Raw genomic sequence first — 18,926 nt, 5'->3', positions numbered from 1 at the left:
GCTTTGCAGATATGACTAACAGCACCACAGGCCACCGCTGTAATAGTAGTTGGAGGAAGAAAAAAAATAAGCACCGCTGATTGTAAAAGAAAGAAGAGCATCATTGAACAAATTCCAAGCAGTGTGAATTTGGAATATTTTGTTCTGGGAACTGCACAACTAAAAGTAATAGCACAGGTTCTCAGATGAAAATAAGTAATGTTGTGAAATGGTTTATTTTACCTTCTAATTGGCTATCAATATTATAATCAGCCAATTTAATCATTATTCTTTTATAGAAGAAGAAGGGGTTCAGGCTTAGTATTTCCTTAGACAGGAACGTTGGTCCTACTGATGGAATTAATGTCACGTAAGAAAATAATTTAGTCCAAAATTCATGGCTATAATAAATTATTATGCCTTGAAGAGAAAAATAAACAGCTGGACAATACATTTTGCTACTCAGGATGTACTGAACAGAATAAAATTGTGAACATATGGATTTTCATGTGTTGCTATTTGGTACCTAGCAGTCCTGTTTAATAAAGTAAGAATTAATCCATAGTCATTGTTTGACTATCATGTAATCTTTTAGCTTAACTCACTGCCCACTAAGCACATACATAAAACCAGTATTTTCCAATGTGTTTGCCCAGATACAACTTTAAAAAGCCTCAGGCAACACCAGTGCATAGTCATAAGGGATTATAATTAAGACCATAAAAGTGAACAGAGTTCCTCTACTTACAGAAAACAAAAGAGTAATATTTTAATTTTATTTAATTATCATTTGAATGGTGAATAAAATTCGTGAGATGAGAAATTCAGTAAAACTCATGTTTTCCACACTGTAGTTATATACAATGATTTGCAAAGCAAAGATTTGCTATACATATCTATATAGATAAGTTTTGTTCTTTAACATAGCCTCTGCAGTTTTTTACGTTCCTCTTTTCTTTTCCCTTTCTCTAAATACAGTATTTCCTTTGATGCATTACTTCTTTCCTGTTTAAACTTATTCCCCTCCTTACTTTACAGTGTTTTACATTTCCATCCACTCTTCCTTCAGGAAGCTGTCTATTCCTTTGTATTCAATCCTCTAGTTTACAGAATAACTATCAATGTGTCCCTCAAATATATTTTATTATCAGAAGCATGCAGGAAGCAACATATCTTCTGGTTATGATGAAGTCTGTAAGCTAGCACAAACTGATAGATGTCAATCAAAACTTTAATTGTGTACTAGTTTAGTAAACCATTTAAGTTCTTGCACATCCATCAAATTTTGTACTATTAAAGTAAATAATATTTAATTATTTTAAATGCTTTTAAGTTTTGCTGTGCTTTCCAGGCTAGATTGTCTATATTAAATAAGAGTGTGTGTGTGTGTGTGTGTATGTGTGTGTGTGTGTGTGTGTACACGCGTGTGTGTGTATACACGCGTGTGTGTGTACGTACACACAGATGTGTATACGTGTGTGTGTATGTACACACGGATGTGTATACGTGTGTGTGTGTACGTACACATGGATGTGCATACACATGTCTGTGCATGCATGTGTTTGAGTTCCTGTGCATGTATTTAAACAGAGTACCATTTCTGTTGTACTTTTATTTCTTTTATTTTCAGATTTCTTTGTAGCTTAAAAGAAAAGGTAGTGATATGTTTTCTATCATATTCATAAGGACAAAGGGCATGAGTAACTATGCAATGCTTTTATATTTGCTACCAAAAGGACTGTTTCTATTAAAAATGTAATTGTAAAGCCCAGAAAAGAGTTTTCAAAATGATGTAATGTTCTAAACATCAAAAATTGTACATCTTAAAAGGCTTTGTATAAATGAAGATAATATAAGTAACAGATCTTCATTTATCAAAAGTTTTATGGCTAAATACTATTAAAAAAATGGAGATATTTAGTTTCCTGATTATGGTTTAAAAGCTACTGGGTATAATTTTATTAAAACATCCTTAAAAATACATTAGCCATAAAATAGTGGAACAAATATTCCAGGAAAAATTGTGAAGTTGTTTGCCTGAAGGCCTTGTTCAGGTTAGCAAGCAACTAAATGCAGGTGTAGTGAGTGAAATCATTGGGTAAATTTAGACTTTAACATAACTGTGATTCACCAGGGATTCACATTCAGCTTTAAAGGGTAATATAACTCTGACCAGTAGGTACCATGAATTTGTATAAGATAAGCAGACTATGAAAAAAAACCTCACTGTTTCTTTTTTGCTAAAATTACCAAATTCTTTGATAAAGGGAGTATAATAAATGTAATATGCTTGCAAACACTTACTCTAGATTTGTTAGAGGCTACCTCAAAATTGCACTTGAAAAAGTACTGTATTTTCTTATCTCACCTTTTTTTTTTGCCAAAGCACAGCTGATAGAAATCAGAGTGTGCATGAAATATGGTAAAAGCAGGTTGTCCTGCTTACCAGCTGAAACAGAAAATATCTGCAGGGACTCACAGGGAGCAGAACAATAAAGTCGGCTACTCTCCGAGCTACTGCTACTCTGTTACTTACTACAAGAAAACTACTTTTTTCTTCATGCTGCCTTTCAAAAACTGTGTGTGTACTATATTCCATGGAATAGTATATTTGAGAAAATACAGTTGTTCAAATTGAGTTCCATAGCAAAATATGTATGGACAATTTTGCTACTTGAAAATAGACTTCACCTGATAATCAGGAGGCTTTCAGCATTCAGAGTGTCCTAGACCAGAATACTCCTGAGTTTACTATTTTTTAATTCTGTTTTTAAAATTAAACAATACATATATATTAGGCATATAGACATCTATACATTCATTTACTACTTTTTCTCTCTCCATCGTTTGTATGTTGTTGAGTTTTTTTAGACTGTAATCTGACCGCAAACCAGGACCAGACTACATCTTCCTTTATGTATACAGACAGTGCCTAACACATCGTGATTGCTACTGGAACAAAGCTAATCATTAATAACAACAACCTTTGAATGTTAAAAACTTCTTAGAACAACTGTTCTAAATTATGTAACCATTCTCTCTGTTACAGATGAATGACGTTATAGCCACAGTAAGAGATTCTAATCTGAAACTGACTCTTGCCTTTGGAATAGGCATGCATCATGCTGGGCTACATGAAAGAGACAGAAAAACTGTAGAAGAATTATTTGTGAATTGCAAGATCCAGGTACATTTATTTATTTTTTAATAAGACAATAATGAGTTTTACATGCAGTTTTAAAAGTTGTCTCTTTGTTACATATACCTCATTAATCTGGCTTTCTGTTTTAGGTTCTTATTGCCACAAGCACATTAGCCTGGGGTGTAAATTTTCCAGCTCATTTAGTAATTGTTAAAGGAACAGAATATTATGATGGAAAAACAAGGCGTTATGTGGATTATCCCATTACAGGTATTCACAAAAATATTATTTATAATTACCAAGATGCATTTAAAGCATATGAAAATATGAACTTTGTTTACCTTCTACTTTTAGAAACTGAGCCTTTTAAATTTTAATAATATTAAAGGTTGGAATAGGTTTGTTACTGGTTTCCACCCCCCTTTGCTCTCTCCCGTCCCCCCAGTGTTTTAAATGTAAATTATAAGAATACTGCTAAATTCTGTGTTTTTGGGGTCCACCTGCCTTCCTTTTTGGATACCTTTCTCTAGAAAAACTACTGTTAAAATTATTCAAAATAGGCATTTTAAAAAGAGGAAAATAAATGGTTTAAACATGCACAGTGAATATTTGTGGGATAATGTAGAGTCATATTTGGTGAACTTTTTAATGTATTTAAAAATAACATTTTATAAAAACATATGAAAAACTAATTGTTTTCAGTATGTTCTTTCCAGTACTAGAAACACGATTTTAGATACCTATATGTGCCTCTGCTGTGTTTGCAATCCAAACGTTGTTCTGTGTTAGTTCAGGAGAATCTGAAATTTAAATGATTAAACTTGAATACAAGTTAAAATAAAACTAATATGCTATCTTTGGCCAAGTTGAGTGAAGTAAAAAGCAATTAAAATAAACTGTTAAAGTTAAATTATATATTTTAGTTTCAGTATTAATGTAAAAATTTCACTTCTAATTCTGCTTCTGCCTCCAACCTATCAAAATTGTGATAACCATTTTGCAGCCTTTTAATAAAACTTTTAAAAATTAAAAAAGGAAGGACTTCTAAAAATGTCAGACAAACGTGACTATTTATCTGAATGGTAATAAGCTTGGAGGACAAGTTAAATTTATTCCAGGTTTCCTGTTCTGTTTTCTGTTTCGCAGTTTTAGCAGAGAAAGTAAATTTGATTTGAAACTATCTGAAACTGGGCCAGAAACACCGTATTCCTAGGAATAATATAAATCTTATTTGTAACATAAGAGATTCATGACTTTAACCAAGCAGAGTCCCTTCCATAGAAAAACTTTTACTCACTGAAAAAGTTGGAACTCAAAATATTATAGGGGATGTCACTCCAACTAGTCTACCATAGAGCTTAATTTAATGTCTGTTGTCCTGCATTCCATGCAGGAAACTTAAAATTGATTTCCAAGCCAAAGCTCTTGGTCCTGAATTCTAGTATGACCGGGGGGCATACTACAGCAGCATGATCTGCACTTTTGAGAGTACTTTGTGTCATTCTTTGTCTGATGAAAACATAATACTAAGAATCTCTGGAGAAGATTGTATCTGATCCTCTTAAATTAGATAACTTTATTTCTGGTGGTAGATATTAGGGAGGAAGGAATATGGTTTTACATTTAGATCCCACAATGAATCTGCAGAGCTGGAAGTTAAAAAAGACTTATTAAAATAAATAAATTGAAAATTGAAAAAAGGATTGTGAGATCAATATATTGCCCAGTTATGTTGTTTTTATGGACTTGTTTTTCACTTAAAGGTATTGCTTGGAAATTTTGTAAAGTCTGTTGCATCTTCAGTGAGAATTTTTGAGAGATATATATAACCTTGTGCCCAGTTTAATTTTGATATTTAAAACTTAACAGAAGATGTAAGTGAAAGTATTAGGGGAAAGGTTATTTTAAAAAAGATCTAAATTATTTAATCACGTTGTGTTTTTGCTTAGAATAATATCATTTTTAAATTTCTATAAAATGTTGATGTCTCTGGAAGCTGTGAAGAAATAGGCCCTACAGATAAGCAGTTTGTTGTGATGCTCTTAAATTTTCATGCGTCTCTACTTCACTGTCTCTTCTAATCTCCAATACTCTGATTATTCTCCATTGCAGTTACCAGAGGGTATGTACAGATGTTACATTTAGATTGACCTAACTAGGCTTAGATCAATCTAAATACCCATCTGTGCAGGCAGGGGGCATTAAATCAAGGTAAAAATTGGTGGGGCCCAATCTAAGTTAGTTCACCTGGGTATCTAAGTTAGTTCACCTAGTCAAGTGAAGTTACTAAGATAAATAGGCAGTGGGTTAACCCGATCTTCCAAATGTCTGCACATGTTCAGAGTGCATCCCTGGGGCTAGGAAAGCCCAGCGTTTTGTACCAGCCCCAGGACTCAAGGCATCCAAAGCTCATGACATCCAAAGCTCAACTTCCTACATCCCCAGCCTTGACCAGGATATTTTTAGCCCACGCCCTAATCCCCAGAGGAAACCCCCCTCACAGACCCACCAGACCGCTTGCCAATCAGATAGCCCCTCCTAATGCTGTTTCCCTCTCCCCCCACTCCAAGTTACAGTGACTCCAAGTTCTCCACATGACTCCTAGCACCGGCAAACAGCTGTACATGCCACTCCCAGTCTATGATCATGTGATTTAAAGTAAACTCCATGATCATAAACAAATGCTTGCATGCACCCTGAATGAATTTGGCTACCTATATGCAGTTGGGGGCAGAAAATGGACAGTGAATTACTCACAGATTGTTCAGTAGTTTGAAAATAAAACAAAATTCACATCTAAACTTAAGCAAATGTAGAGAGTGAAAATCAGAGGTTTTAAGCTGGACCCATCTTAGTTATAAGACATTTACTTGGCCAATTGTATTGCATTTGACATTTCAAGACTAATCCAGTAGTTAACAGCCAGCTACAGGCAACATACAGCAAGTAATGAAAATGTTGCTTTTGTATTGCTAGACAGTGGTTATTGATAAAAATAATTTCCTGATGACTTTTGGTAAATCCATTTCATACATGTCATTGCATTCTGTTTTAATACACTGAGCTCAAATAACAGGAAATGGTTCCCTTGTTCTCTTGTATGCACCTATTCACAAATACTGTTCAGGGACCAGCTTCATTTATAGTTGAAAGTCATTCTTAATTTAATAAAAAATGAGCTTGTATAAAGAATATGGTTTATATAGATCATAGAGAACACAGGAAAGAATATATAAGATGTTAAAATTAATGCATGTTTTTAAAACACTTATAAAACATCAGTGGTTTCATTTATATTATTTACTCATGTCGAGGTAGCTGCTGAAGACCCCAAGCAGGGTTTAGAATCCTTCTGGGGCATGGCGTAGCAGGAAAATTGGGAAAACAAAATCTGTACTTGCTCCTCTGAATTTACAAGTTCATATTTTGACAAGGTATACACAGTTAAGCAGACATCCATCGTCTGCTTGGATGCTTCCATTTGGATGTGGGGAGAATCCAAGCAGTAATAAAAAGGGCTTGCTTATATAAAATAGTATTCTTAGTGTTCATAATAGTCATAACTGGCCAACTAGTGCCAGCAACAGGGGCATTACTGTAGTGGTAAGTTTTTAGGAGGAATTTAAGACTTTTTTCTTTCAATTTGTTGTACCATGTTATAATATGATGATGGGGAGCTCATGGCATCCAAAGCTCATCACCCATTCTGAAATAAGTCTTTTATATCTGCCAGCTAATATAATTTCTCCTTAATTCAAATGTTAGAAGACATAATATATAATAGAATTTGTTTGTACCTTAAAACAGATTCCTAGGAAATTGCATAGGAAGAGGCAATTATTTAGGAAATCTAGGAAAAGGCGTTACTTAGATTACAAAATCAAGCGAGTGAAAGTTAGAAAGTGCTAGATTTACAGTTTCTGCTACAAGGATATAAATATAAAAACTAATAAATAAATAAACTTTAATATAGCCATCGTATGCATGTGCTGTGATCTTCAATTACATAATCACAACCTTTTATTTTATTTTATTTTTATTTTTTTAACAACAGAATCCCTGTCCTAATATGCTATGGTCACTTAGTAATAGAGTCAGGTTTGAGGTTATACTTGAGTTAGTTGCTGTACAGTACAAATCTGTACTATAAACTGAACTTAAATCTGTTTATTATCTGTTTACCAGATGTGCTTCAGATGATGGGACGTGCTGGTAGACCTCAGTTTGATGACCAAGGCAAAGCTGTGATTCTAGTTCACGATATTAAGAAAGACTTCTACAAAAAGTTTCTTTATGAACCTTTCCCGGTAGAATCAAGGTAAAATTTGACTAAAAAGAGAGGTTAAAGAACACACTGCAAATGTGGGATTGATGTGAGAGGAGTCAGAGATGCACCAAAATATTGGGGTCTTTAAAGACCGTTCTTCTCCTGAGCACACAACCTGCTTTATCGAGACAAGTCTAGATGTCTTCCTCCAACTATCTCGTCCATTTCTAGATAACCCTGACAAATATTATACTGCTTTTAGGTGCCTTCTTAAAAGCAGGGATCTAGGTTGTAGCCATGTTGGTCTAACAGCAAAAGCAATCAGAAATCTTGTGGTGGGGGCGAATCTTAAAAAACATTCAGAGATGATAACATATCTTTGAAAGAACAGTTTTCTTATATAAGACAACTGCTCATGCTTCCAGCAACCCTGAGAGAAAATCTGAGGGCAAGAGTGCTTGGCAGAAAAAACAATTCTAATATTTTTCACATATGATTTGTTTACTGATCTAGACCCCTTAAGGCAGGAAGAGACATCAGCCCCGAAGGGAAACATATCTTGTTGTAAACAGATGTAATACTACTTGTAAGTTTTCTGACAAGAAAAGTAAAGAAAACCAAGAAATATTGTGCTAACCTTGCTAACCTTTTTGCAGTTTATCATTTGTTGTTCAGTGTTACCAGTTATAGTTGTAGCCAGTATAGTCTCTTCTAGCATAGCCAGCTATGCACAATTTTTTCTTAAGGAACAGCCAGGGTTTACATCCAAACTTTAGTTAATCATAGGTTACCTTCATATATATGCTTGTTTTTAAATATTCATGTTCATTGTTTAGAAAATATAATTGAATTGGAAACAAAAAGAAATGGAACCTCTTCAGAATGATATCATTCAAAGCAAAAATAAAATCAGGGTAAAAATGCAAATATTATATCCAGACTCTGTGGTTCTGGTAATAAACCAGGAGACCTTTCTATACATTGCGAAGTAGTATCTCTAAAAATAGAAGCTTTGTTTTAATTTACAAAAGACAGTATTAAAATATTTATATCTGAAGTATTATAAATTGTCTCAGATTCCTGAAACTTTTTGGATACCAATGATGTGCTCTTAGCAGTGTGATATTCTGTTACTGAATATAAACATATGAACAGAAGTGTCCTACACTGTTTAAGAGTTTGGTCTCTTTTATGATCATTAAAGGCTTTTGAAGTAAGAGACTCCCTGATTTCTCAAAGAGGAAACTAGATTCACTTGTTCTTTTCTTGAAGGGACCTTTGCTTTGGAACTGTTTCCTTGTTCTACCAGACACCGCGTGGGTTGACTGTACTGTCTATACTCTTCACATTTCGTTGGGTTTCTCTTGATTTTTTTCAGTAAATGTTTAAAAAAGAAATTGGATTTCCATGACACTGCATTTATCGTCTTTCTGGTCATTCCTGGTGTACTGCTCAGGTGTCAGATCTCATGCTTTTACCTCCCCTGAGAATTTGCAGTTCTTCCCCTTGTCGATCTGTCACTGGATTATCATGCCCTGTGTATCAGCTGTACTTCCCCACTGTGACCTGAATTTGGACACCTGCAGTTCTTCCTTTCAGAAGTCTGTACCAGAGTCATAGAATAGCAAAGCATTGTTTATTTTAGCACTAAGAACAAGCATTTAAAGAGGAGAAAATGAATTTTCAAGCAATAAGCACTTAATATGTATGTCTGTCTTGCCTAAACTCTTCCATTTTCTGATGATAACATACCTATGCCTAATATATCCAGGTTCCCCAGCAGGTTCCTGTGTCTCCATGTGTTTATCCCAAATAAACTCTCCCCTTTGTGGTGAGAGAAACTTGCTTTAAACTGCCAAAATTCCTTTTTTCTTCTGTATTTCTGGGTTTTGTTCTTTTTGGGAAAAACTAATTGTTCTTATTGAAATATGAAGAGGTAAAATCTTCAAAATTAAAGGCTTGTTCATCATATTAACAACCCTCAAGTATTTGCTGAAAAGTGGCTTATCCTGAATTGCTCTCCTGTTTTCTGTATGTTTTTTCTTATGCACCCCATTACGATAAACCAACATATTCACACAGTAAGCATCTCATTCATGTCAACACAAGTATTCATAAATCATTACATAGCAATTTCAACCTTTCACCTTCCCAACAATAAGCTAAAGAATGCAGCATACATAGTCAAATTGTCAACTAAGTGAATTTGAACTAAGTATTATGTACAAGTGTGAAATGATTGCTGCAACATAGAGGTAATAACTGTGCCATTACAGGAAAATGTCTTTTTTTTTTTTTTTTAAAGAAAAAGAATAACATTTTTAGATTATAAATATTAAAGCCTTTTTGAAAATCTACAGGGAAAACAAAAACAGTTCAAAGAGAGCTAAAGCCTTTCATATCTTGTCCCTTAGCCTGTTGGAAGTGCTCTCTGATCACTTGAATGCTGAAATTGCTGCTGGAACTATTACTTCCAAGCAAGATGCAATGGATTATATCACCTGGACCTATTTCTTCCGTCGTTTGATCATGAACCCTACGTGAGTGTTAAATGAAAATGTAATATAACTGAAAAAAAACACAGGAAAGAGTTGCTGAGAAGTTGGTGCTTTCTGTTGTATATATTGGGAGTTTAGGATGCTCAGTATCTTAGCAATTGAACTACTATTGACTTATAGGACAGAAGTTGCATGCAAATGATTTGCAAGATTTCTCTCTATATATAAAAGATTTATTGGCAGATGATCTTAGGTTTTCTATTCAGTAATGAAGATGAAATTGTAGAAAGCCCAATCAAAATTGTGAAATCAATATTTCTAAATTACACTTGCATGCCAGCAGATTCTTTTTATAGTGAAATAAAACTTTTTTTTAGTAACTACAATGACATGTTATGCATAGCTTCCTATAGGAAATCTCCATGCCAGATTTTCCAGTAGTTCATGGAGTAGCTGCTGGTGATTTCTCTGTGACAATGCGTCTTTTCATTAGAGGAGACTAGAAAAGACCATGTGTGCAAATGTTTTCAAGTGGTGTTGTCATCCTTTCTTGCTCCAGCTGGTATACAAGCTATTGTGAGCTGTTCCAGCAATGTAGCTCTACCCACATTGTTTGGGATAAATGGCATGCCACGTGTCCCTGACCATTCACTAACCAGAGCTGTAGAGAATAGAGTTTTTAAATACTGTCTGGGTGTACTCAAGACTATAATATTCCTGAAACCACATAACTTATCCCCATTATGTTCTACAACATTTTCAGTTTGAGTTCCCTATGAGTAGCTTCTATTGCTAAATCTGCAGATGAAATCTTCAAGTTGCTTTAAATCCACATTTCATTATTCATTAGTTCTGTAGTCTGCATTTAGTCTTTCTACCTGAATCTTTCTCCAAGCAAACTTTTTACAAAGAGATTTTGAGTGATGGGAAGTACAGAGGTCTGATCTTGTGTGACTTTGGGAATTTTGTCCAAGGTCAATATATGAGACAAAAAAAAAGATTTTGAAGATACAGAATTTATTCAGGATAGTATGTAACTTCATAATGATATATTTTGATACTGGGTTATCATGTTTAATGAATATGTTGACAATTTTTCTATACGGTATAATTAATAACATATATATTCTTTATAAAACAATTTGTACCATCCAGTATATGGTACCTACATTGAATGACCGATGTCTGGACATTTAGTATTTCGCTAGTGTTCAAACTGTCCAAAATCTAGAAAAAGCTTCCTACTCGGGATAATTGATGCTCCTTACTTCTGAGGAATTTCTCTAATTACATTAATATGACATGAAGACTTATATTCCAGTTTATAACTGATTTTTTTCTCTTAAAAGTAAGTTGGTGTTCTGAGCCAAAATACCTAAACAGTCCTGACCCAGAACAGAAGCACAACACATGAGCAATGGAGTGCTGAGTTTTCTTTGCAGGAAAATCAGAATAGTGGGAGAGAAAGCAAACAAATCTGATCAGCAGTTGTGTCTGTGGTAATGGAGGGTAAGAAGAAAGCTAAATACATGCAAAATTCAAAAGAAATGAGATAATTATAGTGCACTTTTATGGGGAAAATTAGGAACTGACTGAGCATACAGTACAGAATGTTGTGCAGATGTGTGGTAGATAATACAGAGACTTCTTAGGGTAAATTTGCTGAGCATAGTGGAGGACATTTTGGGGGGAAGACTAACAGGGATTGATCCCATATTTTCTTGCATACCACATGCCTCCAAATAAAACACGCACCTTGTTTTTTGAAAGCAGATGGACAAAAAGATTTTTCCAGTCATGTGACATAGTGAGTGCATCTACATGTGCCATTAAGGCGATGCAATAAACTCTAGCACAAACAACTGGAGTCAGATGCTGTCAGGTGCACTTCCGGGAGATTCTATTTTTGCAGGAGGACATAGTGGATGTCAAACAAGGTTAAACCCCAGATCCTTGCAAGGGAAATTGCAAGACTTTTGCTTCTTTATTGTAAGTAGTTCTTTATATAGGTTCCAGTAAATAAAGTTTTTTTCCATATCACAAACCTTATCAAGATACTACCAGCAGCTCATTTGCTGCTTCAGGCACTAGCTATTGTGGTCAGCCAACAGCCATGTCTGTGAGAGGGCTAACACAGGACTTTGCCCTTCCTGCTTGCTGAGTCAGACACAAGTGGCAGCCATTCAGTAGCTCATGGCATGCACACAGTTTTCAGGCTTGCTGCTTTTCCAGCAGAGAAAAATCAGCTTTCCTGATTCTGACACATCCCATTTTGGAGAGAAAAGTTGCATGTGGTATTTGAGAAAATGTGATAGTGTGGGTTGGAGATGACTAGACTCAAGGAAGTCCCACAGTAGAAATAACATTGAAGATGCAGGTTAAATCCTCAAACATCCTCTTCCTTTTTTCCCCTGCCTTACCCTTACTTATCTCCACAGCATTCCTTCTGTGCTTAGTTATGCAGAAGGAATAAAGACCATTCCTTAGCTGTAGGGCTAGGGACAGAAATTACACATAAACTGATATAAGTGATCATAAACCAGTTCAAACCTGTAAGAAAACAGAAGTTCAGTGCACATAAACTACTTTCAAAATGGCTGAAACCGGTTTAAGATGAGCCGGTTTGGATGTAGTATCAGACTTAACTGATTTAAGTTAAAGCAGTCTATGGAACTTCTCTCTCAAATCCCCAGGAGGAACTGTTTGTAGGTACCAAGTGCAAACCCAACACTATCTGTCTTTCACATTTTTATTGCTTAACATCATTCCACACAATAGTGGATGTTAATAACATTTAATCTAAAACTTTTAAAGTACAGGACTAAAGCTTTTGGTTAGGCTATCTTCAGTTATGTCATATCTCACATATTAAATAATGTCAAACAACCTGTTGTTTTTATTGAGGCATGTCCTTGTGTTTCAGGAAAATGGAGTCAGCTTTTTCTCTGAAATGGTAAAATAACTCCAGAGCCACAGAAGAGCTTTGTTTTGTGTTGTTTTTAATGATATAAGTCAGAGTCATAATCACTTGCACTTAGGACATAAGTAAATATTCTTTTAGGTATTGGACCTAACCACCTAGGCTAGGGATAGAAATTACACATAAACCGGTGTAAGTGATTGGAAACCGGTTCAAATTTGTAACCCAACACTAGTTCAGGGTACATAAACTGCTTTCAAAACCAGTTTAAGACGAACCTGGATGGATGTAATATCAGACTTAACTGATTTAGGTTAAATCAGTTTATTCAACTTCTGTCCCATATCCGCTCCAGATTCAAGTTAACTCATAGTCCCCCAACATCCCAGGATGCTTTGCACCTCCACTGTAAACCTCCCCCCTTGCAGGGTGGGTGAGCTAGTCTTGGACCAAGCTGTCTACTTCAACCAAGCAAGGAGGCATGCTCTAGTGCCTTCAGCTTCTGATCTGGGCCACTGCAAGCATGTGGCTGCATTTCCCGAATTAAAAGTTGAATGTCTGTTCACTTATTTATTGGTTCAATCTACACAGCTTAGACTAACCTGTGAAGACTGAATCAGTTCAGCCTCAGGCTTTTGGATTGTCTGTACTTAGCCCTAAAGATGCAATACCCATTTTACCACGAGAGACAGGGAGTTCTAGCTGCATTCCAGTTTAATCCTTATATGATTTATCCTGCCTATGTATACTGTTCTGCATCACCTTCTATCATAAATGTGTTTATAACTTTTCTTTACACTGTGAAACAGCTACCACATTTCTCCATAAGAAATATTTTTAAATTGCTTTGGGTTTCATCAAAATGAAATGCATTTTAGAAATATGCAGCAATGTTATATATTTGTGAAATAATGTGCTAACACTTTGTGAACACATACTGAATCACTCTATTTACACCTGCAAAGTCCTATAACAAAAGCTTTCAATAAAGATTATACTCACAACTGATAATATATGTCAGTTTTCTGAGGAAGAAATAAAAATCAAGATAAGTTTTAATTTTAAGTATCCATAGCTTAAACCTCTCTGTTGTGCTGCATTGACAAAGGTTGTCACCCTATTCAAAATATTAAAAAAAAAAAAAAAATCCAAAGAGGTAATCATGTCTTAATTCTTATTTTCATTCGTGGCAGGGCAACCCATATCAATTTTTAACAGTTCTGTTCTTTTAAGCATATAACATTAATATTAATAACAATATTTTTAATAAAATTTAATTTTGACTCTTGTATATCTCTTTTGTGTAATAATACATGTTAACAATGTTAAAAAATTATAAATATTGCAGCATTTATTTTTTCTGATTTTTATAATTTCCATGCTTTTTTTTTAATCCATCTGTCCTGTTATCTGTGACATGGATTTTTAAGTCTAATGATAAAACGAATACTTGAGCCCATATATGTGGAAGTGGCTGAATGGCCACTTCCCTGAATAGATGAGGAATATACCTTGATTTACGAATTAAAGTCCAAATTGTGAACATCACAACATGCCAAGTTCCAATGTATTATTTGTTTAGAAATAATTGACTGTAAGGGCCCCTCTACACGTGCAGGTAAAGTCACAATGGAATCTAGTGCGCAGTCCACACAGTCGCACCTCCTGCCATACCATATGTGCATGACAGGTGGCATGATTGTAGGATTGTGCATCAGATCCCATCATACCTGGGATTTGGGCCTCCCCCCTTTACTGGCAAGAAGCAAGCTTCCGCAGCTGGGAGCCCCTCAGCTGAGGGGTGCCCAGTTGTGGGAGCTCCCAGTGCTACCCCAGGGCTGTGAGATGCAGCTGCTACAATATCGCAGCCCTGGAGGTACAGGAAACCCCTGGGGCTGGATGATTGCAGCTGCCATGGTTTCCCAGCCTCAGGGGTGTGTCACACCCCAGGGGCTGGGGGCCTGGGAGATTCAAGCCGCCAGTCTCCCAGTTCTGGAACTCCCAGTTTCACACACCCCCAGGGCTAAAAGATTGCAGCAGCAGCAATCTCCTAGCCCTGGGGGTTTTACACACACCCAGAGCTAGGTTATCGCAGCTGTGCCCCACAGTTGCTGGGACCCAGTATCCACAGATGTGGGAATCCGGGTCCCAGCAGCTGCGGTGTACTGCTGGGACCCAGAGTCAGCAGCTGCTGGGGCTGAGTCCTCTCAGTTGCAGGACTTCCAGTCCCAGCTGCTCATGGTGCATCCATGAGCCTGGGAGCCCTGTCAGCTGATAGCAAATTTTTGAGATCTAACTTTATAGCTAACTTTATCTGATTTTTGAGATCTAACTATAGCTAGCTGGAGCTTTTTATTGTGTGATAGCTACTTTGCACCATGTGGCTGGCCTCTATTGTAATTATACAATTAACTAGTTAATTGCACAAGAACTATAAAGTGTGGTGGGGTCCTTAGTAAAATATTCAGATCATTTGAAATTTCGTGTTTCAAGGTAGCTTTTGTTTTGATTGCCAGTAGGCACTGTAGCGTGGATTTTTTTTTCCCTTAAATTTTTATATATCCTAACTAGGCAGGTTCTTGATTAAAACAAAGAGAAAGGTTAACAAAGAATTCTAATATGTAAAAAGGACAGTTGTGGGGTATTAGTCAATCTCAGCTAGCAGGTTAAAGATCTACAAAAAATAATGTAGGGAAGGAGAGAAGATCCTTGGCTGTGTGTGAAATTCGTGAGAGATGTTTTAACCTTAAGAGGATAAACCAGTTAATTCAGCACTTCTGGAAAAAGGTGAAAAAGGGAGACATGAAATATTTCTGAATAACAGATCCTGATATTTTAGTTATCTGCTTTATCAGGAAAAAAGCATAGAAACCTTTTTACATGTAGGAAGCTAAGAAAAGTGAATTTAGGACTTGGACTATTAATTTGTGCATATTAGACTGAGAAACAGATTATCATCATATTAAAGTAAAAATGTTAAATCTCTTCTCTCTATATAAACTGCATGTGTAGATATGATAGATTTTGTAGTCAATTCATTCAAAGATTTCTCTTAAAAGATTTTCCACTTCGTGATAAATTTAAGGCATTAACCAGAATGAAAGAATGGTGTAGTGTAAATTATAAGAAAATGGAATTGTCTAAGTCAGTAAAATGCTCTTATTAATACCTAATTTGGTACCTTTTATATCTTACTTACACAATTTCATGTATATTGATCAGAGGAGTGTGTCTAATTTGCCTAATAAGTATAGTTATTACTGTCCAGTGTGCAGATTCTTATGCAAGAATCTGTCTACTTTGAGGCTTATAGTTTTAAGCTATGGGCTTTCCTGCATAAACAATATGTATAGGCCTGCCTTTTTATTTATTTTTTAACAAGACCTTATTTTACCCAGTTACTTAGCAATGTACAAACCACATCACAAAACTGGTGTAAGCCAAACTTACTTTGAATTGTATATGTAAATGTAGTTCTTCCGTGAGAGCAAACCAATAAAGTGAGTTTGTTTCATTTCCAAAAAAAGCCTTTATTTTGCATATAAGTTTAGAGAACACAGTTAATTGAATGGAATTAACTACATGGAAACCTACATCAAAAAGAACTACAGTTAATACTTTCTATTGCATAGAAATTCTCGTGTGTTGGGCTTTTGCACAGATAAGATCTTCTTCTGTCTATTGCAAATGATAGTCTTTGAAAATGTGCGATTTAAGCCCCCAGCATTTGCTCAAAAAAGGCAACTTGCATTAAATAAGTACTCTGACTGCCTGGACCATACTTCATTTGTATAGCCTTTCCATCATAAACTAAATAACGTGCAAGCAGCGCCTCACATTTACAGGTGCCAGGTACCTTTGGCACTGGTTTGCAAGTGGTGAAAACTCTCTTATAAGACAAAGCTTCTTGTAACGGTCTGAACTGTGACACAAGTCCAGCAGAAAATTCTTTTCTGACTCCAGAGAAGCTAGGAGCTGTTCTCCTAGAATTCTCAAGTAAACGCAATCCAGATCAAGAAAAGGAGTAAGAATAAAATTAATGTATTATCTCTCACACACACACACACACACACACACACACACACACACAGAGGATTTAGATGTTTATTGATTTTCAGCACACACATCACACATTTATACCCACATATATATATACATATAAATATGTGTATATGCATATGTATATATACATACACCTGTACACATACATACATACCTGTACATACATGCATGTATAATTTTTGTGCTCAGAATACACAAAAATCTAAATCCTGTAAAATAATAAATAAATAAATGAAGACTATAGCCCACATGTGTTATGGTGTACAAATCCAGTATGGTCCACCTTTTCCTTCCCAGTGAAATATGGTGATCCATATCTACTGGAAAACAATTTGTAAGCCACTGCTGGGATCCGCTTTCAATATCCTACCCAACAACACTATGTTGAAAGGTTTTCCTGCCCTTATTAGGATCAGAAGATGCCTCCCCCAAATATTCCATTTTCCCCTAAGCCACTGGAGATGACTACCTATGCCTGGCTCTGTAAATGTATATAAAGAAAGATTCTGGTTTCAGAATTGTTAGTCTCAAAAAGCATAAACTAATGTTGGTGGTTAATTAATACTCCAGATTTTGTTCACTTCTTTTTTCCTGATAGAGGCTGCAAAGTAGCAAGATTTTTCTTTTAGTTTTTTAGCTGTCTGTGCAACCCACTTCCATTATGTGTGTCATTATTACTACCGTATAATCTGAACATAAAAAACACGGTGCTGCAACAAATGACTTCACAGCATTGACAGTTATAGCAGGACCATTTCAAGCCTGATGAAAAATTTCCCAGCAAGATCTCAGGTCAGGTTTACATAAGCTAAACAGGAAACGATTGCCACCATTCACATTAAATCCTTAATGTTTTGTGTAACTTCATCTACATTTTATGTTCCTGCACGTCTCTCTATCTTTCTCAGCTGATGAAATTCCACACTTGCTTAGATTAGAGAAATAAGTTCATGTTTCACAGTTTGTTGTTTTTGCTAAGCCCGACAAGTTCTGAAGGCTTTTAATATATTATTTTAAAAGACAATAAAAAGTTAGTTCCTTCAGTTTTTGATTGTTTAAATTTTATGTACTTTGTAAATTTTTATGATACCTAGGGGTTTGTTATTGCTTTTTCCCCATGGACTACTAATGGAAGTTAGCCTGTCTAGCCCATGTGCTAGATGCTGTTAGGATAAAACTGCCTTTGACTTTCACACCTCTCAGGGGACGAGTAATTGTTGTGTTCAAACAGCCTGTAATTGTGATCCCGCTGGCTTTCTCAGTACGCTTCTGGCTATTAGAATCATTAAACAACTCAGCACCTGTTAACAGCATTGTAAATATTCAACCCTGCTTGTGTGCAGGTTGAGCCCAATATAGGAGAAGGCTTACAGAGCCCAGCCTCATAAATTAGAGCTTCTGACAAGTCAATTATTGTGAAACTGGGTTTCACTGTGAAATAAATGAAATGGTGTGCTGATAAAAAGGTAGGCTGTCTGTTTATAGCAAAGGGAAAATAATGACTAGATGATTCAATGCAGTGAGCATGAAACTGCATTGTTTTTATTCTTTATCTGTAATTAAATGGTTAGGTAATGCAGCTTCATAGGAGAACTGGTATAAAATACAGTTTGTATGCTTGAAAAATACTAGCATGTAGAATTCCATCTACATTTATCCACTGTTTCAAAATACAGAATAATTTCCTGTTGAAATGATTATTGAAAGAAAATGACACAATCTTTCCAGTTGAATAGCTCCATTGTTTATTAAGGTAAAGGTGCATTGAGTGACTAAGGAGATCCCTTGGGTGTGGTTAATTTTATTTTTATGTCATTAAAGAGATTATTTTAATATATACTGACAGCACATAAATCAAGATTACAAGTAACTTTAAAATTCCTTTCTCATACTTGGTGCATTTAGGTTTTTCCCTACATTTTTTCCAAAAGTGTCAATATTGACACGTTTCTTTATTTTGATCTATGATTCAGCAGAAAATTCTAGCAAAAATAGTTTGCTTTTCCAGCAATCTCAGAAGAACTTTGCCTATCATGACTTATTCTAAACCTGAAAGAG

The 18,926-nt window shown here is 35.5% G+C and overlaps 1 protein-coding gene across 1 annotated transcript in view; it reads left to right on the top strand.

Annotated features, from left to right (window-relative positions):
- The window catches only part of ASCC3 (activating signal cointegrator 1 complex subunit 3), a 567,972-nt gene that overhangs the window by 465,357 nt on the left and 83,689 nt on the right, over positions 1 to 18,926 (top strand). The window contains exons 31-34 of the mRNA XM_006271799.3: positions 3,029 to 3,166; positions 3,271 to 3,391; positions 7,307 to 7,439; positions 9,803 to 9,928. Of these exons, the coding sequence (XP_006271861.1) occupies positions 3,029 to 3,166; positions 3,271 to 3,391; positions 7,307 to 7,439; positions 9,803 to 9,928 (518 nt within the window). The remainder of the gene's footprint in view (positions 1 to 3,028; positions 3,167 to 3,270; positions 3,392 to 7,306; positions 7,440 to 9,802; positions 9,929 to 18,926) is intronic.

The sequence above is a fragment of the Alligator mississippiensis genome, chromosome 1 (genome assembly GCF_030867095.1).
Source record: "Alligator mississippiensis isolate rAllMis1 chromosome 1, rAllMis1, whole genome shotgun sequence".
Lineage (NCBI taxonomy): Eukaryota > Metazoa > Chordata > Crocodylia > Alligatoridae > Alligator > Alligator mississippiensis.
The sequence above is the reverse complement of the archived record's forward strand: the minus strand, read 5'-3'. Positions and strand labels throughout refer to the sequence as shown.